This window comes from Rhinichthys klamathensis, unplaced genomic scaffold (genome assembly GCF_029890125.1).
Source record: "Rhinichthys klamathensis goyatoka isolate OS25496 unplaced genomic scaffold, OSU_Roscu_1.1 h1tg000412l_1, whole genome shotgun sequence".
Classification (NCBI taxonomy): domain Eukaryota; kingdom Metazoa; phylum Chordata; class Actinopteri; order Cypriniformes; family Leuciscidae; genus Rhinichthys; species Rhinichthys klamathensis.
Window position 1 is genome coordinate 192,962 of NW_026606912.1, and position 26,368 is coordinate 219,329.

Below are 26,368 nucleotides of genomic sequence, written 5' to 3' on the forward strand. Positions count from 1 at the left end.
GGGCGGTTGCGCTCCGGTCGGTTCTTGTCACGTGACCTACGGTGCGCTTGCGGCATTCTGAAAAGGTGAGATGTTTTTATCTCGATGCGGCGCGGACGCGCTTGGAAAAAACGAGCGCGTCGCACTGCGACGCTTCCATTATTAATTCACAACTTTTCTCTCTCTCTCTGCCTTTTTAGAATTAGCCTACACTTCACTGGGGCCTGCCCTGCACAAACATGTCATTATATATGCATTTTGATGACATTACTATTATTATTTTGTGTAGGACACAGACATATTTAGATGTCGTAATTCCATGATTTGTTGTGTCTGTGTTACGTTCCGCATGATGGCCCTGTCATCTAACAACCAATCACCGTGATCATTGCGAGGAAGCTCGTGCATGAGAATTGACGTCATCCATAGCAACGAAGACTCACTCTTAGTTTAGGAGTTGTCATTTTTCCTTACTAAGAGTAGATCTGAAAGGCGTTGTGAATAACTTTTAAGAGAAAACTCCTAGCTAAAATATTTTAGTGCGATTTAGGAGTACTCCTAGTGGTAAGATAAAATTCTTTGTGAATACGGCCCCTGATCAATTGAGGTGTTTACATGTTTATAAATGGATTATTTGGGGGGGAATGAAAATGTAGCTAGTGAGATTGAAGCTTTTTAAAGTTTGAGAAACTAACAACAACAGATAGGGTTATAAGTTGTATCCTTAGTAGTAATAGCCCATAAAACCAACAGTTTATTTCAATCAACAGTTATCCAAGCTGCTCAAAAAATATGAGAATATCTTCATATCAAAGCATTCAATCAGTCTGTGAATATCACACCTTGGTTAAGAGGGATTGTGGGCACTCTGCTGGAGTTGAAGAGGAAGATGTCTGAGCCGCTCTCCTCCGACCCTCCGGAGCAGGAACTCAAACTCAAAGTCAACCACAGCTGCAGTAAAGACTCCAACTAGAGAGAGAGAGAGAGAGAGAGAGAGAGAGAGAGTTAAATATGGTCTTTGAGTAAGATGGTGTGATTCTGTAAGTTAGATTTTAGGGAAACAGGGAAAGAGCAGTGGTAAATTCAAGCAACAAAAACAGACTGTGCCCGTACCTGAACATGATGCACTTGGAGTAAAGAGAAGAGCTTGTTGAAGCAGGTGCTCAACATGGGGATGGAAGAAGGTTGTGCCATCAGACTGCTGGCAGGGGGAGAGCTGTGGAACCCCCCACGCAGAAGAGAGTCATCTGTCCCGTTTGCAGACTGGGCCACTGAAACAAGAGAGGAAAAAAGATTATGAAGAGAGGGGGTGATACTAGTTAAAATGAAGGCAAATCATTTTATATATATAAAAAAAAAAGATAAAAAAAAAAGAGGGTTCCCCACACTTTTGGAAATTTACTCTAAAATTGATTTGGAATTATGAGAAATCATTATGTAAAGGTTACAATTATCAATTTTTGCCTGAAGAAATGTTTTACAACTGAGTTTGAAATTTAAATAATTATACTCACTATAGACTATAAGATTTTATTAATGTAATAAATTGACAACTTTTCCAGTACTGGACATAAAAAATAAATGAATAAAAAAAACATTCTATGATATCGCCAGATTTTCCATGACTGTAGAAACCCTGTACACAATAGACACAAATGTCTGTAGGTGTTTCCTTTTGTGTTTGTACCAGAAGGAGATGTGGATGTCAGCGCCTGCAATATTGCATCTGCCTCTAATGTTGACATCATTTTCAGCATAAGTTCTGCCTGCTGTTCTAATCCCACCTCCAATCGAGCATCCAGTGCTGGAAGAAAAAATAAAGGTTTTATAGCACTCAGATTTATTATATGTTTTATGTCATTAATGTATTTTTGACACCTCTCACCTTGAGACACAGACACTGAGAGGTTCTGAGATCCAGGCTTCTCTGCCGTGGCGGCCACAGGAGGTTTGGACACGGGAATGCCCACACCCCCCGTGTAGGGGTTATAACTGTACGAGCCGTAGTCAGCACCCCAGTAATCGTACCAGGTACTGCTGATCGGCTGCAAGAGAGAACATGAAAGAAAAAGAAAAAACAACAACAAAAAAAATCTCAGACAGTCATCTCTGAGAAAAAAAATTAAAGATACTTTACTGGAAAGGGGTTAATAACATTGAGTTTGTGCAAATCAGCCTTAAATATTACAACCAAACTTCAAATACTGATCTCCGATTACATAATACATGCAGTATAGGGGTGAAACGTACAGTTCATTTCCCACGGTCGGTATGAACATTTGTAGCATCAAATGATGAGAATAAGTGTGTGAATCGTAATGTGGCTATTTCAGTAATTATAGAAATTTTCCATGTGACTGAATCGCTGTACTTTCAGACATTTCACAATATAAATGTCTGTAATTTTACAGTGCGCTGTATTTTACAGAAATTTTGGTAATAAGGGCAACTCTGAAAAGAAAATATCAGCAACCGGATGGATCAGACATATATGGGTATTGGGCTAGCAATGTACACAGTAATTGCAAAGCCAAACTAAAACAGAACCGTGAGAAATTTGAACAATTACACCCCTAATTCCTAAAGAACAGAGAGAGAAAGAGAAAGGGGTCCATACCTTAAAAACCTTGGCGGCGAGTGGATCTTTTTCCAAATCAATATCTAAAGGATCAATATCAACATCCATCAAGTCTTGTAGCAAGTCAAAGTCAATGTCTTTATCTTTTTCCAAAGATGACAGTGGAGGAGCACCTTTGGGCAACGAAAAGACGTTTAATATTGCAAGAGCAGAGAAGCAACTACACAGACAGCCTACTTCAGGACGTCAGGCTGTCACACTCCTCTTAGACCAACAGGGCGTCCGAACAGTGGATCGTTGACCCATTTTAAATGAATGTTGACGTTGACAAACTCTTACCTATAATAAATGATAAAAAGACTAACAACTGTAGGTTTTAAATGACTATAGACCAAGTCAAAATCATCTACACTGTTCCAACCCCCTGTCCACTGCATTGTACCACTATAACATATTATATACAAAAGCAAACACAAAAACACACACATGCAGTTCATTCAAGAGAGGAAAAATAACAAATAAACATCAGAAATGAAAGAAAGGTGAGGGTCCATGTGAGGTGAAGTGCTATTCGGGCGGGGTTACCAACGCACTTTGGAACACAGAGGATGTCCCTGCGATGATATCTGGTCCCAGAGGCTCATCGATGGTCTCCACGAGTGGGATGGGGGTCGGCTGGGGGAGAGAGTCATCGGAATCCACCACCAGAGAGGAAGAGGCAGCCCCGGCCTCATCAGCCCCCGCCCCCTCCATCCCATCCCCACACACCGGAGACAACAGCTCTCCTGAAAACATATGACAACATCTAAATATAAAACGGTGACACATAAAACGCGTACGACTGTCCGTGGGTCACTTAGAACTTTCCAGCTGAGACCATCTTTTAAAACACAAACCTGCAAGGATGTCCTGCAGCATGCAGGTGAGGGAGTACTGGGCCCAGGCTCCGCCCCATGAGATGTCCCCACGATTGAAGTCCGTCCCCACCAGTAACAGAAGTAACCTCTCCAGCTGCTGGTCTGTAACCACCTCACAAAGGTGGATTGTGGGTCGTGTTGCATTTGCTATTCTGGCCAATACCTAAGCAGTAGATGAGATTTAGAACATAGGCATGGTTTACAACATATACACTACCGTTCAAAAGTTTAATTCAACAAGGACATGTCTTGCAGTAAAGACATTTATAATGTTACAAAAGAGTTCTATTTAAAATTAATGCTGTTTAGCATCAGCATATTAGAATGATTTCTGATGGATCATTGTGACACTGAAGAAAATTCAGCTTTGCCATCACAAGAATAAATTAATTTAAAAAAAATGTATTAATGTTTCACAATTACTGTATTTTTCTTAAATCAAATACAGCATTGGTGAGACTTCATTCAAAATATACTATCATTCAAAAGTTTGAGGTCTGTATCTAAATTCAACAGCACAAACAAAACTTACATTTAAGAAGTTATGAAACCCCAGGCTATTAGTTAATTGAGAACTGAATTAAGAAAGGTAAAATGATTAAAAAAAGTTGCACCTTGCAGACAAACAGGAGCAGGTCTGCGTGACAGGTGAAGTCCATGGAGAGGAGGAAAAGAGCGAGCTTCTGGACGACGCAGATGCAGCGCTCATGAGATAATGTAAAGGGCAGGAGCTCCACCTCAGGGGTCTCTTTTGCCACTGACGCCTCTGAGTCCAAGGTGGAGCGTGGCCATTCAGCTGTCCGCCTCAAACGGATCAGATCTTTAAAGTGCTGCCAAAGAAACAGAACCACATGGTTCACTTCACAATCTGTTTGAAGGTCATGTTTATCACTGCTAATGTGTACTTTGATTTCTGTTGCTACTCCTAATTTGTCCAACAACCACCCCTTAGAGACATTTGACAAAATTAGTTTTCAAAAGTATCTATTCTCACCTTGGACGTGGCTTGTTTGAGTTTGGCCTGTTCCACCAGCAACTTGTAGGAGGAGCCTTTGTTGCTCTGAATTTTCTCTTTCTCGATTTGCTCCACTAAAGCTTTCTGTTTGGCTTTCAATAAATTCAACTGCTGCAATGAAAGGAGAATTGATTAACATCCTCACTATACCTATAAAGGAAAAGACTTCAAGTGCAGAATTTATAATCATCTGCTATGTTATGGTATAAAAGTAGCCTATAAATGGCACAGGAAGTTTGTGCAAGACACATGTACCTGTTTGTGGTGGACAAGCTGTTTGCGGATCTTTCGTGAATATAGACGATCTAAACTGCTGTTGCTGCCTTTGGCGGATCTGCTTGGATTCTGAGACTGCAGACTGTTATTTATGAAACTCCACTGGTTCCCTGGTGAGATTGGAAAGAGGAAAACAGACACATTAGCAATGAAGAAACATCTCTATGCCGTATATACTCTACCTTTCAAAAGTTTGGGATCAGTAAAATGTTCATTTTATTGTAAAGAAATCAACTTATTTCCAGCAAGGACATCTTAATTTGATCAAAAGTGAAAGCAGAGACATTTATAATGTAACATTCCTATTTAAAATGCTTTCTATTAATCAAAAAACCACAACAACTGTTTTCAACATTGATAATAAGAATTGTTTCTTGAGCAGCAAATCAGATTATTATAATGATTTCTTAATGATGCTTAAAATTCAGCTTTATAACATTTTAAAATGTTAAAATAGAAAAGAGTTTCAAATTGTAACAATATTGCACAATATTACGTTTTAACTAAAAGACTTAAAGACATAAATAAATAAAAATCTTACCAATCCCAAACATTTCAACTTATGTATTTATAATTACACTTAAGTGCTAATAATTAAAAGCTTTAGGAAAATAATTTTGAATGGAAATTTTCTGATTTCTGAGACTTCTTTCAAAAACATCTGGCTGACCTCAAACTGGTGAACAGTAGTGTTTACAAAAACACACTGAACTTTCAGTTCTTATGCTTGCCCAGGTCTAAGAGTCTCACCTGAAAAGGATCTTTCTCTGTCTTTTGCCCCGAGAGGTTTCTTAGCTGCAGTGGCTTCATCTTCCACACTGGCCACATAGTCAAGCAGTCGAGAGACCAGCATGACCACCCAGCTGATCATGGGGATATCCAACACACCTATAAACACACACAAAACTGTAACATTACCATAAACACACAGATGTGTATTACATAAAAAATCTCACTCTCAAACACGCACCTTCTGTCCTGCGGGGCTGTGCTGCAGAAGTCTGCTGCAGAGGAGATAGCAGTGTGTCCAGAAGATTCAACAAACCCTCCAAAACCCCACTGTTACTCAAAGATCTTTGGCCAATACAGGACAGCAGCATGAATACCCTGAGGGAAGGAAAAGATGGATTAACATAAGAGGTCTGAGTAGTATATTTAGGAATAGTTCCGATTAGGGGTGGCCGATATGACCAAAATCTTATTTTACCACATTAAATCACAATATAGGTGTTTTTATTGTTTTATGTTATCTTATCTCAAATAAAGAAAAAAGTAGCAATCCTCTACGGACATTGAAGCTTGATTGGCTAGTACATTTTTAATTTTAATTGCCAGACTTTTTACATGGAATGCAAGAACAATGCAATTTTTTTTTTTACATAAATAACAAAATATACATTTAAAACACTATTAAAGTCAAATTAACAGTCTGTAATAAAATAAGAACAACGCAATAGCACAAATAAACAATAGAACAAAGATGCCAATTAAATAAACAGTGCTTTTCAGGTTTTACAGGTAGATCTAACAGTAGTTATATACAGAATAATAGGTAGATTAGGAACAGAAATTGAATAAATTAATCAAATGTAAAATAACAATAGGTTACTGTCGTAACCCCGGTTCTCTGAAACATCGAGTGGAGAGATCCACCTATGGAAGGGCATCCGTACCTAACCTCTGCAGAAGCATCCAATTGCACCAAGTCTGGCTAACAGACAGAAGCGCGCAGCCAATGCCAGGTGAGGCCACACCCCCTTACCTACGGGCATATCACAGCTGGACGCGCTGCTATTCCTCAGTAAGTATATTCGCTTCTCGTGCGGCAAGCGGGGCAAAGCTGGTGGATCTCTCCACTCGATGTTTCAGAGAACCGGGGTTACGACAGTAACCTATTGTTCTCTTTCATCATCTCGTTTCGAGATCCACCTATGGGAGAGACATGGACAGCTCCCCGATTGCCCAATACACTCACAGTGAGGTTCTGAAGGCCAGAGAAGGACGGTCACCTCAGAGAGGTGGTGCCTGACACGTCCCACAAACATGACCCTGCAAGTTTTCCGCCACGCTAACTGCTGTGGACAAGCAGGGCATGAAACATGCATGAGACCCATACATGATAATGGCCCCCGCACCACCAATGCACATAGCTAAACCCAAGAAGGAATGCGAATGCTTGGTGACAGGAATGAACATGGCCAGCCGGCCCATTCACTCCTCGTTGGTTAACCAAACGGGGCTGTGGGAAAGGGCTAAGAGGACCCTACCCCTAGGACCGAGTGTGCCACCGAAGTTCTGGTGACATCCAACCGGTAGTAACGCTCAAAGGTATGAGGAGAGGCCCAGCTGGCCGCGGAGCAGATGTCCTGCAGTGGCACTCCCCTGAACAAAGCCTAAGAGGCGGCTAAGCCCCTTGTGGAATGAGCTCTGATGCCCCTTGGGGCTGCACTCCCTTTGCTTCCTAAGCCATAGTATAGCGTCCACAAGCCAATGTGAGAGGCATTGCTTTGAAATGGGACTCCCCTTGTGCAGGGGAGCCCTTGAAACAAAGAGCTGGTCGCTCTTGCGGAAAGCACTGGTCCTGGTCATTATGCTTGCAGAGCACGGACGGGACACAGAGCATTCAGCCCCTGATCCTCCGGGGAGGCAAAGGGTGGAGGGTGAAAAGCGGATAGCTCCAAAACCTCCGACGTGAACGCAGGGAAGCATTTCGGCATGAAGGCTGGGTTAGGCTTAAGGAAAACCTTATCTCCACTTAGGGAGAATTTGGCGCACGAGGGGTGAACCCAGAGTGCAAGTAGCTCACTGACCCGTTTAGCAGATGCCAAGGCCGAGAGCAAAGCTGTCTTGAGGGACAGCAGCTTAAGGGAAATACTCCCCAGAGGCTCAAAAGGATACAGAGACCGCGCTTCCAGCACCATGGAGAGGTCCCACTCTGGGACAGATTCAACAGATCTCCTGATGACCAGCAAAGAGCGGCGTGCACCCTCCATAAATCTGCGGGTTAGAGGGTGCTGCCTGACGGTGGAGCCCCAAAACCCACATGACAGGCTGAAATCGCAGCCAGGTAGACCTTAATAGTGGAAAAGGACCTGCCTCTTTCCATGAGGTCTTGCAGGAAACACAAAATATCAGGCACCGAGCACTGATAAGATGTGAAACCACGCCCATCATACCACCCTTCGAAACACTTGCCACTTACAGCCATATAGGGATCGCGTGGAAACGGCCCTAGCCTTCTGAGTAGAGCCGATTACACGCGGCGGGAGCCCCAGTGCATTTTGGTTCGTCCTCTCACGGGCCAGGCCCAGAGAGCCACCCTGTCCGGGTGGGGGTGGTAAATCTCCCCATTGGCTTGGGACAGTATGTCCGTGCGAGGGGGGAGGCGCCATGGCTCGGCGTATAACAGAGGGATTATCTCTGCCAGCCATGGGGCTTTGGGCCACCTGGGTGCTATCAGAATGAGAGACAGGCCGTGCTCTCTCACCCTGGCCAGTGTGAAAATTGTCAGGCACAGGGGAGGAAAAGCATACAACAGCACTTTGGGCCATGGGTGGGCCAGTGTGTCTGCCCCGAGGGGCGCGTCCATGTCCTTTAGCGAGAAGAACATAGGACAATGGTGATTTTCGCGCGAGGCGAAAAGATCTACGGCTGCCTGTCCAATCTCATCCATAACCTCTCCACTATCTGCGGGTGAAGACGCCAATCCCCGTGGATTGGGTTTCCCCTCGATAGCAGATCCGCGCCTCTGTTCCGAATGCCCGGGACATGAGTCACGCGTAATGACAGAAAAACCTGTCTGCTCCACACCAAAAGCCTGTAAGCTAGAGCGTGGAGTTTCGACGAGCGCATGCCACCCTGACGGTTGATATAAGCCACTACCATGGTATTATCGCACCGTACTAGAACAGGATGTCCCTGCAGGCAAGGCAGAAAATGATTCAGAGCTTTCCAAATAGTAAAAGCTCTAAATAGTTAATGTGCGCTGAACGTAGTCTGCTCAGCCACAGACCGTTCACCGTTCTGCCTTCCTGGGTGGTTCCCCAGCCTGTTAAGGACGCATCTGTCGTCAAAACTTTTCGCATCGTACCGTCCCGAGGGGGGGTTCCCCGTGCGTAAAAGTTCTCGCTCTCCCAAAGGCCGCCGAGCAGGCGCAAGGCCGCCGAGCAGGCGCAAGGCCGCCGAGCAGGCGCGCGTCATCGTTACCGAGCGGCAGAGATCGCAAATCGGGCTGAAATGTAGTGTACAAAACCCATTTCGTGAACGTTCTCATTCTCAGGAGACCAATGGCACAACTTGGATAGATGAAGCCATGAGATCCTGCAGCCTGAGGCATGTGCGATATTGTACTCTCGCCCCTTCACTGAACTGAGACAGACAGTCCATCAGCGAGCGAACGCGCTCTTGAGAGAGACGCGCTCGCATGGAGACTGAGTTCAATTCCAAGCCCAGGAAAATGACATTCTGACTGGGAGTCAGATTGTTTTCGCTCGCATTCACCTTGAACCCGAGGGATGTGATGTGCGCGAGCACCCGGCCGGTGTCCAGCGACACCTTCTCCTTTGATTTGGCTATGATGAGCCAGTAAGTCAGAATTCTCAGCCCTGATAGTCTCAGGGGCGCCACGCCCACCTCCGCACACAGACAGAAAGTTCGGGGACTCAAATTGCGCCCGAACGGAAGAACTGTGAATTCGTAACAAACGCCTTGGTAGGCGAAACGAAGATATTTTCTGTGTGGAGGGTAGATGCTTATGTGAAAGAAAGCATCTTTCAGATCGACTGATGTGAACCAGTCGTTCTGCTTTATGGCACAGGCGAGAGAGGCTTGTGTCACATTCTGAAATTGAATTTCCTCAAATGTTTGTTCAACACTCGAAGGTCCAATATAGGGCGGGGGGGCGCCACGCCTTTTGGAACATGAAAATACCAGGAATAAAAACCATGGTTTATCAGATTGGGTGGCACCATCTGAATCGCTCCCTTGTTAGGAGGGAGGAAATTTCCTCTTTCAGAATGTGTGAGGCGTTTTCTTCTGTGTGAGAAGAGAGAACGGCGTTGAAATGCGGAGGTTTTATTGCAAACTGCAGCTTGTAACCCTGGGTTACAGTACGCAAAAACCCACTCGGGCGCTGAAACGGCTTGCCAAGCCGCTTTGTGACTCGCGAGCGCCCCCGCTCGGGCTGGAGCGGAGCTGTATGGGCCCAGCTGGTTCATTTGTGATGCAAAGGCGCCATCTAGTGGGAACACTAGAGGCGACATGCAGGGGTTTGGAGGGATTTCCTCTCTCTGCAGTGAGAAGTTTTCTTTGCGGAGAGAGGTCTTCTCTCCAAAACGAATTCATTTGATTCGTAGCTTTGTGTGTTTTGTGTTGGGCAAACACTGGGGCCGAAGCCTTTATTGACAGAGTGAGGGAAACATAGTGTGGTGTCCACTGTGCTGAACTTTCCCTCACAAGGTGCCCCCAAAAGTGGGAAAAACACATATCTCCTGAACACATGAACTGGGCAGTCTCAAGTGCAGGCAGAAAAATAATATCCGCGGAGAGAGATACTCTCTCTGTAACGGATTTATTTAATGCGTTTTTTTTTTTCTTTTTTTTTTTTCTTTAAGTGTTATTTAGTTATGTGTGTGTTTTGTGTTGGGGAACACAGGGGCCTTACACACACAACGTCCACTAAAAACACATCGGCTGGACAGCCGCAACTGAGCTGTGTGAGCCCAGTTGGTTGATTTATGAGGCAATGGCGACCTCTTGTGGACGGACTCAGGGCGACATGCATGGGATCAGAGAGATTTGCTCTCTATGTTGCCGCTGGCAGATATATAAATCTGCACGAATTCATTTGATTCGTTTATTAAATGTGTTGTTTAGTAATGTGTGTGTTTTGTGTTGGGAAACACTGGGGCCGAAGCCTTTAATAACTGGGTGAGGGGAACCAAGTGCGTGCGGTGTGGTAACACTGCTATGTACTTTTCCTCACGACAGCCCCCTCCCCCGTAACTTGTTGTTGTGGGGGGAGGGGGACACACACACACAACGTCCACTAACATACGGGCTGGGCAGCCACGAGAGGGGATTAACCGACCGTAGGTGGGAGACCCTGTTAGTTAACGTTACTCCCAATGGTCGAACAACAGGCAGGCCGCTTGCGTTCGGGACCGCCTTCCTAGGAAGGCATAAATTGAAAACCTCAACACGTAATCGTAACAAATCAAGGCCCGTGAGACCGTGTTAACAGTCTAGCGGGACGCTCCAGCCGTTCAGACTGGGCGGTGGTCCCAGCGTTTACCCGTCGTACATATTCCTATCCTGGTCGGTGGCGCTCTGTGGAGCTGGCCACACAATGTTGAGACGAACGGCCGCTCGCTCACAAACTTCCAGGAGGATGGACGGAGGCAAAGCCGCGTGAACGCTAGCCTAGGGAACGCTAAAAGGACCGCGTCATCCCCGTCGCCGGAACCGACCGGTTCGTCAACGAGAGTGAGGTTTTCCCACGAAGATGTCCTCTTCAGGGAATGCGGATTGGGCTGATGTCAGCTCAAATATTTTAGAGAGGTGGCGCTCCGGGAGTCCCCCGGTAGCGCGTCATCATCACCGTGTCTCTCCTCCGAGTCAGAAAGGCCGAGCACGGCGCGCTGTGTCGTGCAACTAAAAGCCGGCTTAGTAAAAGCTACATGGGCAGCAATTACAATGACCGCAATTCCCCAGGTTCTCCAAAGCTTGAGCGTGTTAAGCCCAAGCAGACCGCGCAGAACGAGAGGGTCCTTATAGCGGCGATGAGAGCACCACACGCGGCCGGGCAGGCTCGTCGTGATAGGCTGTTCCCCGGGGGAAGCGGCTGTTTAGACGGCCACATAGCCATGGGAGGGCCAGCGGTGGAGAACTCGGAAAAATCCGTGGCGGGCAGCCATGTAAAGGAGGAGCAGGTGAAGGACAGCGAGAGCTCGGGCGGCTCCGGATGCAAAAAACACAGCGGATAGGCTGAAGAAACGACTGTCACTCACGTCTGGCGGAGGCTGATCTGGCGATATGTCCTCCTGAAGACTCGAAAGTGAGCAGCGTAACGTTAATCCAACCGAACTGTGTCAATGCAGAGATCGCGAGAAGCGAATGTCAACTGAGGAATAGCAGCGCGTCCAGCTGTGATATGCCCGTAGGTAAGGGGGTGTGGCCTCACCTGGCATTGGCTGCGCGCTTCTGTCTGTTAGCCAGACTTGGTGCAATTGGATGCTTCTGCAGAGGTCAGGTACGGATGCCCTTCCATAGGTGGATCTCGAAACGAGATGATGAAAGAGAACTGCAGTCTTCACTGTATAATTTAAATATAGACTAATTCTTATTATTAATTACAAAAGTTATTCATTCAAGAGCATTGAGTGACTTCTTTCCCAGACTGTCTGTTGTATGATTAACATTAAAGGAGTAGTTCACTTTTGAAAAAACTTTTGCTGATAATTTACTCACCCCCATGTCATCCAAGATGCCTATGTCTTTCTTTCTTCAGTCGAAAAGAAATTACGGTTTTTGATGAAAACATTCCAGGATTTTTCTCCATATAATGGACTTAAATGGGAACCATATGGTCCAAGGTCCAAAATACAGTTAATAACAGTTTCAGTTGTCTGTTTGTGGGTTGTGAAATGCTTAAAAACCGTGAAAAGAAAGTCTCAAAATCCAAATGAATCAAATGAGATCGACTCAGAAAAGAACTCAATGAATGTACGCGTGTCACCTGATCCACACATGCACATCTTCTGTGTTGCATGTGCAAATTATGATACACTAATACAAAGGAAAACATTTGTATTCACAAAAATGTCTCTATTTGTACAAATTGCTTCACATTCATTAAATTTTGAATTTTGCACACGCAAGTTGAAAGGCATGGATAACACATTTCTGCAACATCTATCAAGTTCATTGATAAGTGTGCTTGCACGTGTTAATCATTTTGATACTATAATCATCCCATACAGATGCAGCTTAAAATGTCTTTAAACGACACCAGACGATGAATAAGGGTCTTATCATGCGAAACGATCGCTCATTTAAAAAATAAATAACAACGTTTAACGTTGTAACGTTGTAACTCTCCTGTTCGAACTCGTTCATCAAAATGAACAAATCTTTTTTCGAGTCATTTGATTCATTTAACGACCGAAATGAACGAATTGACTCGGAAAAAGATTTGTTCATTTTGATGAACGAGTTCGAACAGGAGAGTTACACAGAACAGAGAAAGGCGAGCATGTAAGCTTATAAAACTTAAACGTTGTTATTTATTTTTTAAATGAGCGATCGTTTCGCATGATAAGACCCTTATTCATCGTCTGGTATCGTTTAAAGACATTTTAAGCTGCATCTGAAACTGTTATTAACTGTATTTTGGACCTTGGACCGTATGGTTCCCATTTAAGTCCATTATATGGAGAAAAATCCTGGAATGTTTTCATCAAAAACCGTAATTTCTTTTCGACTGAGGAAAGAAAGACATAGGCATCTTGGATGACATGGGGGTGAGTAAATTATCAGCAAAAGTTTTTTCAAAAGTGAACTACTCCTTTAAAAACAGACAGCAGCAGGAATCTTAGGCTGTTGTCACTTTAAGACATAATGCACAGATCCACTAAACTGATACTCTACACATGCGTTTTTTTCTCAACTGTTTACAGTCACTTAAGACTTAACCGACTGTTTACTAGGATGCTCGCCAAGATGGACATTTTGACAATTTCTTTTGTGAAATTATATCTGCGCTAAACTTTTTGCCTCTAACTCAATTACAGGTGACTGTAATTGCACAATATACTAGCAATTGGCTAATTAAAGACATGTTTTAGTCACCTCACGTAAAATGTATTTGCATATGCGAGTTATTCACTCGCATCGTAGAGGGTTGAAGAACACACCAAAAGAAAACTAAGCCCACCTACACTCAAAACTGGCCCGACATTGCCTGACAGCCGACCGTCGGCTTGGTGTGTCCCGGCCTTTATGCAACATCTGAAAGAGCGTGTTTTTTGTGTTACCTGTCCTGGGGGAAGATGAGCAGCTGTTCTGAGTTGTAAAGCTCCTGCAGGACGTTAGACAGGAACTGGCCCCACCACCTCTCACCTCCACACAGCTGCACCAGCAGCAGACCCGCGTGCAGACGGATCTTAGGAGTCCCACTGATACACAGCTGCTTAAAGAGCTCCTCACATGCCTGGGCGTGAAACGTGTTCTGCAACACTGTGGGCACAGAGTGACCTGAGCAAGAAAGAGGGAAAAACCTTCAATTTGAATAACTAAAATAAAGTAAGGTCAATTCAGATTTCATGTCATTTTAAAACAGTGAGGTGGTATTGGAATGGGCTGCCTCCCTCACCATTACAGCAGTGCAGCAGGCTGAGCAGTGTGTCCAGTAGGTATCTGATGATGGTTCGGAGCTGCTCGGTAGAAGAGTTCTGGACCAGCTCTCTGGGGTCGTAGTTCTCGGGTAGGTGTTTCCTGGTGGCTCCCAGAGACACACGCAACCTCTGGACAGCATGGTGAGCCAGATTGAGCTGTAGCTGGAGCTGAATGCAGTCTTGGTAGGCGGAGAAAACACGGGAATCCTCCTCAACAGCTTTATCGGGCTTGCGCAGGAAGTACTGTGCGTTATTAGCGCTGTTAAGAGGAGGCAGGTCGATGTTCTGAAGTAGCGTCTCAAGTCGATGACAGGCCAGATTATACCTACACGAGAGATTAGCATATTTAATACATCATAAATTCCATCTATAACATTTGTGAAATATAAAGTTCAGACCCGTAAAACTGAAAATGTCCATTATTTGACAAAAGCTTTTAATTAATTTTAATTATTTGATTGGGGTTGGAAAGATGTTTTAATGTTTTTTGAAAAAGCCGCTTCTGCTCAGCAAGGCTGCATTTGATTAATGCAGTAAAAACTGTAATATTGTGAAATATTATTACAAATTAAAATAATTAAAACTTTCTATACTAAAATATTTTTACAAATTTTTACTTCTTCCTGTCTTGGCAAAGCTGAATTTTCAGCACTAATACTCTTGTCTTCAGTGTCACATGATCCTTCAGAAACAATTCTAATAATTATGCTGATGTGGTGCTCAAGAAACATTTCTAAAACAGTGTTAAAAACTGTATTTGGAGAACCGTGATATATTTAATATTTCAGATTATTTAATGAATAGAAAGTTGAAAAGAACAGGATTTATTTGAAATAAAAATCTTTTGTAACATAAAAAATGTCTTTTGGTCAATTTAATGTGTCCATGGTGAATAAAAGTATTGTTTCTTTCAAAAAAAAAAAAAAAAAAAAAAAAAACTTACTGAGCCCAAACTTTTAAATGGTAGCATACTTCAGTCATTGCCAATGGCAGCTTTGTTAATTGTGCTTTACAGCCTCACCAACCTGCACTGAATGTCTTCCTGTAGGGCCACCATCATTGACAAATGTTGATCCAGATCTGGCTGACAGGCAGCTTCACTCTCCCCTCTCAGAGGATCATGCATCAGCTTAAGTTCACTTTCCCATGGCAGGATGTAGGTGTGTCCATAATAGAAGCCCAGTGGGATTTTAGCCCGGGCATTAGTGCTGCCGTATCGACCAATCACAGTGATCTGGGGGAGGGGCATAGCGTGAATATCAGTGATTTGTCTTTTAAAAATTATTTTCTCTGTGCTAAAGCTTATACAAATCAGACTGCTATTTGACCTGTACACATTTGATTATCATAAACTTGTATAAACCTTCATGAATCTGCAGACGGGAGGGGGCAACAAGTCATGTAGAATTAGAGAGTGTGTGCTGATATCAGTGGCGACCACGAGTCGCCTCCCATCCACCTCCTCCCCAAGAGTCCAAATATCGATGGAAAGGGAGGCCAAGTCAGCGCATGTGGGGATCAGCGCATCCGTCAGCAACACAGGCCGACCAAAATCTAGAGTCACAAATCGTCTTGCACCTACAGAGAAAGGACATTCTTTAACTCAGATCACATGATCAAAAGATGTTAAAGCACCAAAGCATATAGCAAAAGCAAAAGAATGAGGACTAAAGAGTGTTCTAGAGCGTGATTATCAACCAGAAGGCTGAGGCTTACTAGTAGGCCTCAGTATGACTTAAAAAGTTTTAAGATAAGACAACTTGCATTAAAACAACAAGCAGTTATGCCAGGCTCTAAAATATTTTATGGGGAAGAAATTGTGAGTAAAAGTGTTCTGATTTTATGCATCATAATTAAGGTGTATACTGAATTTGATAATTTAATATCTCTGTTTTAGTACATTACGGCACTTTTTCGCATTAAGCATCAGTGGCTGTTCTACACTGAATTACACCCCGGGCAAGAGATTCATTTTTTTATAGAAAATTGTACTTTGCATATTATACCGTAAAAGTACATAATTATAGTTGCTTTTAGTTGATCATAACTAGAGATGAAATGGCATGAACATTTCATTTCATGATTATAGTGACCATAATGATCACCGTTATCAACGAATCCTGTTCAAAAAGTACTACACCACAATGAAATCAATTCAACAAGTTTTATGTCAAAAACTAGCAATTAACAAATAGAATTAGCTTTAATATGCACTTTTTGTAACATTAAAATAATAACATTAAAAATGATGACCAGATTTCAAAAGAGTGTCTTGCACCATGTTATCTACTAACATGTAGGTACAAGTTCAAATAAAGTTTTGACAAAAAAGGTTTTATAAAAAGATAAACCTCACATATTTCAGATAATTCTTTTATAAAAAAGAATGAGTCAAAAAAGATAAATTACTGACATTTATAATGCACATTAGCTTATCTTTTAGTAAAATTCAGTCCGATTTTCCCGTGGCGTCTGTCGTTGCTATGCAACCATGCACTGCACTCTACACAACGACAAAGTTTTAGTAGCTAATGGATTTCCACCACCGAAAAACGCTTGCTGTAGCTCTGCTACAAGATTTATTTACGGAGTTCAGAGAAAAACACCAGTAGTGTTTGAGTACACCCCCATCCTTCATGTTGACTGAGCTTTCAACGTTGTTACAGAAAGGGTGAAGCTGACTAGTTGGTTCTTGTCACATGACCTGTGGTGCTTTTGCAGCATTCTAGAAAGTAGACTTTTTCATTTTACTGCGCCTGGAAAAAATGAGCGTGTCGCTTCAATTATGAGGGCGCTTTCCGCGCGCCTACATTTGAACGAACTTGAGCGCGCAAAAGAAGCGATATGTAAACGGTCCCTCGCGAGCACAGGCTGGAGACCCCTGTGATAGATAATAGAAAACTGCTTCACGCTTCGCCCGTGCCAAAAACCGCTACTGTTAAGCATTTTAGAATGTCCTGCTATTTTTAGAGATTGAAATACTGCAGCAGGTGCTGTACAGTATATGGATCACAAGTACCCAGAACTTGCATTTCGTTAACATATTTTTGTTTTTCCTGTTTTGAGATGGAACATTGACAGGTCTGTGCTGCAGTTTGAATTGTTACAGACATTTGGGGGCCTTGGATGTCTCAAACTTTTTTGCCCCCCACTGTCCAACACATTATCAAGCCCCCCTTCCTCCCATACTGGCTAAGATATTTCCTCTGGTATTTCTGCTGTAACAACTTTTTGAGTTGAGTGTTGAGATGTTCAAAGCTTCTGATGTTCTTCAATAAAACCAATAGTTAATGAAGGGGGAAAAAAGATCTATGATCTCAGTGTACATCTAGATTTTTTGTGTTTATAGTATTTTAATTAACCACATTTTTTTAATATAATTCAATCATTTTAAGTCTTCCTCTGGGACTGAAGTACCTGAATGCATTCGCTCGATAATTATGGACTGGTGTGGTGGAGGCTGTAGAAAGTGAGAGGCCTGTGAGATTGCCAATGCCAGGCCACTTCCTATGTGGTTCTGCAATGACAACACACACATATACATTAGCTGAACACATTCCACAAGTTCAACTACAGACATTAAAGTTAACAAACACATGGCCCCTTACAGGAAAATAGCACATGCATAATTTACACTATTGCTACCTGGTAATGTGCACAAGTAGAACTGAACATTACTTAATAATAACATTTAAACAATATGAATATATAAGGAAGAGGAGTTTTTCAGAACTTACTGCTTTGGCTCTCTGTGCGTTTTTATTCTGTGCTGAAAGGTTCACAGGTGGAGGATCAATGACAGATCCTGGGAAGAGTTGAGCCAGTTCCACGCTAATGGCCGCAGACACTGCCTCATTCGGTGGGGTGAGAGGAGGTGTCATGAACAGCGGGGTCGTTTTAGGGGTGGGTGGGATGACGTCAGAAGGGTGGATGAAGAAGCCTGGGGCGGACGGGTTGGATGGCACTGAGTTGACAACGCCTGATGCTGCGGTGGCTGCTGCTGAGGTGGTCTGGTGAAGTTTGGCCTCCAGCTTAGCCTTCTATTTCATAAGATAATCAATTACATAAAGTCAATCAAGACATCAAAATTGAAATGAATGAAGAGTGTCTCCATATATGACCTGCTGCTGGAGTTTTAGAAGCTGTTGCTGCTTCTCCTGAAGAACTTGAAGCTGCTGTTCGGCAGACACCATGGCATGAGACAGTGACTGCAGGGCCACCTGTGCAGCTGAGCTCAGGGCCGTGGACGCCTCGCCAACGGTCCCAGCAGATAGCCCTGTCACCGTGGGCGTCACACCAAAGGTGCTCACTACAAGAGAACGTATAGGGAAACAGATTTCGCAACAGGTTCAAGTTGGTTATGCAAATTCACTGAGTTTCTTGAAAGTAACATTTGTCTGAGCTGTGCTTCATGCTACAATATTGACAATGGACTTTTGTCGCCAGCTAATGTGACCGCACCTTAAAAATGAGGTCCACGATGGCAGGGTTGGTTGTAAAAGAAACAAGGTGTGATAGAGAGGAAAAGAAAAGTGGGATATGTACCAGTGAACATACTTGCATCATCCCTCTCCACCCTGGTGCCGTCACTGGTGGAGACGCAAGTAAAGTGCAGGGGTTCGACCTCCAGCAGGCCGGTCAGAGCAGTGAAACTGCCCTCTGCCACCCCGCTGCTGTTTACCTTCCCATTACCTGACATTAGATGAGAGAAAAAACGAAGACAAAAAAAGAAAAAGAAAAGAAAACTTTAAACGTTTGTCTTTTTTGTTTTAATATTTATTGATGAATGTAAGTGTGTCAAAGGAGAAGAATGCATTGCCACACCTGAGAGAATATCGGACAGATCGATCTCATCCGACTGGACCCCGATGCTGCTGCTGAAGGCATTCTTACAAGAAGACCCGCTCACCTCCAGGTCAAACAGTACTGGGTCAAATGGAGACCCGTATAGACCATATCTGAATAGAGAAAACCACGACAACACCATTTCATTTCCTTAAAATGATCACATCTACATGCTCATAAAAAAGCTTTTTTGTTCAAGTACATTAAACAAAAGTCAGTTTGTGTATGGTTCTGAATGCAGCAGATCAGCTGACCTGGTCTGCAACAACGCCTCAAGTGGAGTTAAGCGGTCCTGCAGCTGCCGAGAGACAGCAGTGAGCAGCGAGGCGCAAGCAGTACTGCAGCCGGCCAGGTCCTCATCTTTCACATAATTTAACAGGACAAAGTACCAGAAGACAGATCCTGAGAGACAAAAGCAGACAGGAATATAAGCGTTTTAACAAGATAAATTACTTTAGTATACTGTTTAGGGTCAGTCTTTTTTTTCTTTTGAAAGAAATGAATACTTTTATTCAGCAATGATGCATTAAATTGATCAAATAAACTGGAAAAAAATGCGACTGTTTCCACCAAAAATTTAAGCAGGACAACTGTTTTTTACAATGATAATAATAGGAAATGTTACTGATCCCAATCTTTTAAACGGTACTGTAGACCAGGGGTTCCCAAACTTTTCCATGCCAAGGCCCCCCAAATACCAATAGCTTCTGGCCAGGGCCCCCCTTCTGCAGGATGTGTTATTGAACCCATCGACACTACTACAGCAAATGTAGAAATAAATAAAACCTCTAGGTGAACATCAGATTATGTGATGGTGTTTGATACCAGCCTATCAGAAAGATTATAGAGATGCACCTATTACAATTTTCTAGGCTGATTACAATTTTTCATTGAGTTTGACCTGCCGATACCGATTTTAGCCGATCTGATTTCCTTTTTTCTAACCACTTTACAACACACACAAATATTTTTTTCTCTTTCTCTCTCTCTCTCTCTCTCTCTCTCTCTCTATATATATATATATATATATATATAGCATATATAATATATATATATATATATATATATATATATATAGCATATATAAATATATAATATATATATATATAACATCATATAGTTTTACCCAAACTGAATAATTAAGACAAGTTTAAGTTTAAATGGGTAAATTTTCTATAAATATTTTTGAGTCTTCATTTTCTTTTCTGACATAGCCTACTCCAGTTCTTGTTAAAACACACTAGACATGCAAATTATGTGCATTTTAAGCATTTTTTGTGTGAAATCATATTTATTTTGTCCATCAAAAGTGTGCTTTCACTTTGAGTGTGATCTGCGCAGCAAAAATAGATTGTGCCGAAACCCGCTTCACTGCTGCTTACGCTCCTGCTTTGCGCTCCTGCTCGCGCTGTGAATGCACTCATTGATAACATGTAAGCCGAAAAAATACGCGCCTCTCGCGCTTGAGATCTGAAACGGCCGTAATTCACGAGGTTTCCTACATGTGCGTTCCGTGTGCATGTGGGATGCTGATGTTGCGCGATGTTAATCATGCGGCGCCCGACGCCCGAGTGCATTAGACCGGCATAAAATCAGCATGTCAGACTGATCGGCCGGTCGACAATCACATGAAAATCGTCCAATTCCGGTCACCAGCCAATCAATCGGTGCATCTCTAAAAGATTAGCATTACAAGTATAATGTTCAGATAGGCTATGCACAAATTATTATAATGCTATTTCATTACAATACTCATAATAATATAAATATAAATATTTTTACTTTTTTTTTTTTTTTTACTTTTCTTCCAACTTGCTGCGGCCCCCCTGGCGCCCCCTGGCGGCCCCCCAGGGGGCCGCGGCCCCCAGTTTGAAAACCCCTGCTGTAGACCAGTGTTTCCCAACCCTGCTCCTGGAGGCACACCAACAGGGCACATTTTGGATGTCTCCCTTATCTGACCCATATATTTCTGGTCTTGGAGTCTCTACTAAAGAGCTGATGAGTTGATTCAGTTGTGATTGATTAGGAACAGTTGGAAAATGTGTAGTATCGGTGTGCCTCCAGGAACAGGGTTGGGAAACACTGCTGTAGACTAATAAATTAAAGTTAATTTTTTTTTAACAAAATGGTCTTATCATTACAAAAGACATTCACTACTATTAAAAAATTACCTCCTGTGGCAGCAGCAGGCAGATAAGGCATATTATCCAGAAGAGCTTTAAATAGAGCCTGGCCAAAACCCTGCTGACCGGGGTCTCCTTTACCGGTACTGAAACATCAGAAACACTCAACCATTAAGTTTACTGAACATAAAATCATATATATTGGACAGTAGATCATTAGTTCTGCAACAAGACTAAATGATAAGACTGAAGATCAGAAAAATACAGAAAAGGTTGCAAACTTACCTAATACAAAGTGCAAGAAAGCGAGAGCATTTATGAGCTATACTGCGGCCGGCCTCGAAGAAGCACGCCCTGATTATATCTGTCAGCCGTCTCCTGGTTTTGGTCAGAAGCCCCTCTTTCCCCTCTCTCAAACTAAAGAAATATTATAAAATTCATTAAAAAGACACACAAGATAAAACAGAGTTTAAAAATACAGGCTCACGGTGGCGTCTCACCTGCAGGGTCCGTTGGAGTAGACCCCTGCCAGCCAGCAGAGGATGTCCAAGATGAGACTCTGACAGTGTTCTGAGCTCTGACCGTCTTCTGCACGCTTACACAAACCTCTTAGCAGCTTTTCGTGGAGCTCAGGAAACTGAAGCATTGCACAGCGTTGCACTCTAGGAAACATAAGCAGACACAGACAACACAGTTAGACTATGGCCTGGGGCCTCATTTATAACCGTTGCGTACGCACAAAACAGGCCCTGAAAGAGGCGTACGCCACTTCCGACGCATAAGTTGTGATTTATAAAAACAAACTTGACGGAAAAATGTGCGCACCTGCACGCAAACTCTGACCCATGCGTACGAACGTTTTGGAGACGGAGCAGTTTGGCGAGACCGATGGTGAGCTGGAGTTAAATGTCTTTTTGGTCACTTTTAGACAGAAAATCTAAAGAAAATTATACATAGGCTATACAGAAAGATAATACAAATATAATTTCACTCACCAAGCATATCACTTGAGGCAAATATTCATCCCTTCTTAAATGTCCGCGCCAGCGAGCGCGTTGTGCCGTTTAGTGAAACTAACGCCTATCTAACGACAGAGTCCTAATCATAAAAACAGTGCATGTTCACAATAACAGTTTAAATAAATAAAAGAATGATTTAAACTGTTTTACTTCTGATATAAACATTTAGATTAAATATGCCATTGTCATTGATGGAGTTAAACACTTAAACATGAAATCATTACTGAGAAGTTACAACATTTTTTATATTCAATAAATATAAATATTTGTTGTGGATGCAATGCTTTTGAACACTTTTCCTCTGGCATGCTGTGTTTTAATGTTTTAACTAAAGAGATAATTGCTTATAGCAGATTGTCTGAGAAAATAGTTTCGTACAAATAATGCACAACAGTCTATCTGTTTCCATTAAAAATATAAATCAATAAAAAATACTATTTGGTCAGTGGAAAAGATTGTGAAAACTTTCTCTGAAATGTATTTTACACTATTTGATTTATTTATTCAAAAACAAGGCAAGGATAGGCTACTAAATTATTTTTATTAATGTAGGCTAATGTGACGGCACATCCGTATTAGGCTATTTCATATTTTCCTAATGTCTATACCGTTAAACATGTTATCACGTGGATGAATAATCATATGCAGATGAGGATATGCATAGTAAAACTAGGCGTTGTAAGCTCCATATATGGTTATTTCGGGGAGGAGACGCGTGTGCGCACATTCTTCCGCTGACTGAGATTTATCGGGATTTATAAAGTGCATTCTGCGCAGGTTCTGGCGTACGCACGGTTTTATAAATCTGAATATTTTTTTGCGTACGCCATTTTTGGCTTTCGGGCGCACGTACACTTTTAGTAAGGATCCTACGCACAGTTTTATAAATGAGGCCCCTGGTTGCTGTGTTTATAATTGATAAATATTAATATTTATAACGATAAATGCTGTTCTTTTGAATTTTCTATTCATCAAAGAATACTGAAAAAAAAAAAAAAAATCAATCTCCACAAAAATATTAGCAGCACAACTGTTTTCAACATTGATAATAAGAAATGTTTATTGAGCACCAAATCAGCATATTAGGATAATGTGACACTGAAGACTGGATTAATTGCTTCTGAAAATTCAGCTTTGCATCAGCAATAAATTACATTTTAAAATATATTCAATTAAAATTTTTTTTAAATTTTTATAATATTTCACAACATTACTGTTTTTGCTGTAGTTTGATCAAATAAATGCAGTATAAAAGGCTGCTTTCCAAAAAAGCATTAAAAATCTTACCAACCCCAAACTTTTCAACGGTGGCCTATATAATGTACACTTGTACAGTATCTCTTACCGTTCTTTGGGTACAGACGTTTTCTTAAATCTCCTGATTGTGACAGACACTTCCTGGAGCAAGTCACAGCCACGCAAGTTATCAGGCTTTTTAGGGGCAGACTGAGGATCTGCTTTGGACGTGGAGGCTTTTTCCTGAAAAGGAGAGAGATTTTATTAAAATTAGTACTGTAGTGGTGGTCACCATATGGCTTTTAACTCTTACTCTATTACAAAGAGCAGATCAAGTAAAGTGCCATTTCTTTAATGAAGTAATGTAGCTAAACAGCCACTAGGGGTCTATAAAGCAGTCAGAAAACCTATCAACCAGCAGCACACACATATATATGACGTCAGTGTTTTCAGGAAATAGTGTTTTGAAACAGCATGAATGATTAAAGGCTTACACAATTCAGCTTAAGATTAAGCAAAAGTCAATTACAATTTAAGTGTTTTTCTGCTGTACCTTGGTGGCTTGAGCCCTCTGCAGCAGGGACGAGAGTGAGTGAGCTTTACTACTTTGGGGTTTGGCTGAGGGCATCCGCACAACAGGCCTCAAACTCTCATCCATACCCTTATCACTGACTGCCTTAATGTGCACTAGGAATGAACGATATTTTCCCCCTGCCATGCCTAGAAAGTGGAATGAAAAAGAAAATGACACATTTACAGGAAGATTTCATTATTTTGAAGTACAACAAGAGATATTTACATTGGTGACCAAGACTGTGACATATTTTAATGTGTATATAAACCTCATTTTGGTAAGTTATATCCCATTTATTAACACCCAAATGACTTTCATTTAAGTACACAGTATTTTTTTATGTTGCATATTCATGCCAGTAAAATACTGCATGCAGCTCTGCACTGTTGTTTTACTGTAAGTCTACTGGCACACTGCTGTATGGGTGGAAGTGGTTGTTATAAATGGCTTGTGATGCTCAGGCGAACCTTTGAGGAGTTTGGGACTTGTAAGGCTTAGCATCCCTGCGTGTCCAGACAGATCCAGTCCACTGGACAGCCATACCGGCCCACACAAGATATCATCTTTGTGTTCCTGCAGGAATGGACACAGCCTGGAGCCTGATACAGAGAGAGATGTATTTCTTAAAGAATGCTGACAGACATTAACATAACATTTTCAGGTGGTCAAGATGGCTTTTTTCTCTGCACATTTACCTGGTGACTCCTCGATGTCCATGAACTGGATGTCCTCTGAGAAGTCGTGCAGGAGTGGCTGTCCATTCTTCTCTCCATTTGAATGCAGGACATGAGACAAGGGGAAGACAATCTGCCTGTCCACTGCCGTCTCTGCAGTGCAAAGTTTTACACAAAAAGAGATTCACTTGGGGAGTAAAAACAAATCAAACTAATCTATGGTAAACATCCTCACTTTCATTTTCTGCTGAAAGAGTGATATTTTGTTCCGGGACTCACCGTTAACTTTGCCCAGGCCTGGTGCTTTGTTCTTCAGCAGTGTGACCTGGAGTTGTGGGATGTTAGTAATACTGCTGTTTAGCAAAAACTTGAAGTCCACATGTCCCACCATGCAGGCTTTGGGCAGGACCAGCTCAAACACATGCTCATCCCAGCTGGAGCTGAGAGAGAGAGAGAGAGAGAGAGAGAGAGAGAGAGAGAGAGAGAGAGAGAGAGAGAGAGAGAGAGAGAGAGAGAGAGAGAGAGAGAGGAGAGAGAGAGAGAGAGAGAGAGAGAGAGAGAGAGAGAGAGAGAGAGAGAGAGAGAGAGAGAGAGAGAGAGAGAGAGAGAGAGAGAGAGAGAGAGATATTACACATTACACCTGAAAAGGGGGGAAAACACTATGGAAATATTACTGATGAGTAAATATTTGGCTATTTTTACATCAAATATTTATCAACATTAACATAGATATCTGATATTATGGTTCTTAAATATATTATTAAAAATATATAATGTAATTTTAATTGTTTTCACTGATTCAAATGTTGATTTTAAATGATGTGTGTTAAAACTCTTCTTTTGTGGGGGGGAGGGGTGAATGTTGTATGTGAATGTATACCTGTCGCTCTGTAGTTTCCAGGTGCGTGTGTGTTGTGCTGCGTCGCCGTGGTGCTGCTGGTGAAGGTGTTGCGGATGCCGCCTTTGCTGCTGTTCCTGTTGCACCTCCACCCAGCAAGGGGGCACTGTTGCGGAGAAGCGCGGCGTCAGCGTTTCAAAACGCGTTAGTTCCACCAGAGAAGAAAGTGTCTCTGCGGTCAATGGCTGGTCCACCAGGAGGTCTACTCCTGCAAACAGACACATGGCTTACTGTACTGTACATTTCCATGGGTATAAGGCCAACCACCATTTTACAAAATGAACAAACAAATTCCCAGAGAGCACACTGTGCATCATCAGTTTTAAATAGACAAAATTCGATTAAGCGGGACCAATAGATTTCTCAAGGCTTTAATGTGAGGTAGCTGAAGGGGCAAATTGAACCATCTGTTTGATCCCTACAAAAACACTTAAGTTCAATGTCTCCCATGTGTCTCTCACCTGTGATACCTGGACTCGAAGGATTCGATGTGGGTTTTGCTCCGTCCAGTAATTGCTCCGCCCTATTAGACAGGGGGCCGTCGACAAAAATGTCGGCGTCATCAATATCATCACACACACCTCCAATTTGAAGGAAATGAAGCTCTCCACCTTCAGAAAGGAAAATAAAAACTTATTGTGCTGACACTTTAATAAAACATTTACTAAACATATAGCATGTATACTGCAATAAAAATATCCCTCTGAACTACAAAAACAAGATTTTTATATTTTCTGGAGCAAATGGTGCTTGCCATGACAACGCTTGGATGTTCTGGTCACTTAGGAGCCAAGTCAAGAGTTTCTATGATATTCTGGATAATATGACTTTGTTCCATACAT

The 26,368-nt window shown here is 42.4% G+C and overlaps 1 protein-coding gene across 7 annotated transcripts in view; it reads right to left on the reverse strand.

The window, feature by feature from the left end:
* birc6 (baculoviral IAP repeat containing 6) overlaps window positions 1–26,368 on the reverse strand; it is a 137,690-nt gene that overhangs the window by 76,174 nt on the left and 35,148 nt on the right. For 2 of the 7 annotated variants that reach the window (XM_056235020.1, XM_056235018.1), the window contains exons 11-42: window positions 25,988–26,137; window positions 25,509–25,734; window positions 24,908–25,068; window positions 24,650–24,781; window positions 24,422–24,553; window positions 23,934–24,100; window positions 23,490–23,623; window positions 21,626–21,787; window positions 21,411–21,542; window positions 21,174–21,271; window positions 19,257–19,404; window positions 18,982–19,115; window positions 18,715–18,849; window positions 18,279–18,466; window positions 17,895–18,197; window positions 17,575–17,674; window positions 15,521–15,735; window positions 15,183–15,391; window positions 14,136–14,482; window positions 13,798–14,017; window positions 5,736–5,872; window positions 5,516–5,653; window positions 4,745–4,875; window positions 4,469–4,600; window positions 4,089–4,304; window positions 3,454–3,637; window positions 3,151–3,342; window positions 2,597–2,730; window positions 1,865–2,024; window positions 1,667–1,783; window positions 1,093–1,250; window positions 822–948 (exon numbers count right to left, since the gene is read on the reverse strand). In XM_056235020.1, coding sequence (XP_056090995.1) covers window positions 822–948; window positions 1,093–1,250; window positions 1,667–1,783; window positions 1,865–2,024; window positions 2,597–2,730; window positions 3,151–3,342; window positions 3,454–3,637; window positions 4,089–4,304; window positions 4,469–4,600; window positions 4,745–4,875; window positions 5,516–5,653; window positions 5,736–5,872; window positions 13,798–14,017; window positions 14,136–14,482; window positions 15,183–15,391; window positions 15,521–15,735; window positions 17,575–17,674; window positions 17,895–18,197; window positions 18,279–18,466; window positions 18,715–18,849; window positions 18,982–19,115; window positions 19,257–19,404; window positions 21,174–21,271; window positions 21,411–21,542; window positions 21,626–21,787; window positions 23,490–23,623; window positions 23,934–24,100; window positions 24,422–24,553; window positions 24,650–24,781; window positions 24,908–25,068; window positions 25,509–25,734; window positions 25,988–26,137 — 5,319 coding nt within the window. Of the gene's footprint in view, window positions 1–821; window positions 949–1,092; window positions 1,251–1,666; window positions 1,784–1,864; window positions 2,025–2,596; window positions 2,731–3,150; window positions 3,343–3,453; window positions 3,638–4,088; window positions 4,305–4,468; window positions 4,601–4,744; window positions 4,876–5,515; window positions 5,654–5,735; window positions 5,873–13,797; window positions 14,018–14,135; window positions 14,483–15,182; window positions 15,392–15,520; window positions 15,736–17,574; window positions 17,675–17,894; window positions 18,198–18,278; window positions 18,467–18,702; window positions 18,850–18,981; window positions 19,116–19,256; window positions 19,405–21,173; window positions 21,272–21,410; window positions 21,543–21,625; window positions 21,788–23,489; window positions 23,624–23,933; window positions 24,101–24,421; window positions 24,554–24,649; window positions 24,782–24,907; window positions 25,069–25,508; window positions 25,735–25,987; window positions 26,138–26,368 lie in introns of all 7 variants that reach the window. The other 5 variants (XM_056235019.1, XM_056235015.1, XM_056235017.1 and 2 more) reach the window with 4 other exon arrangements.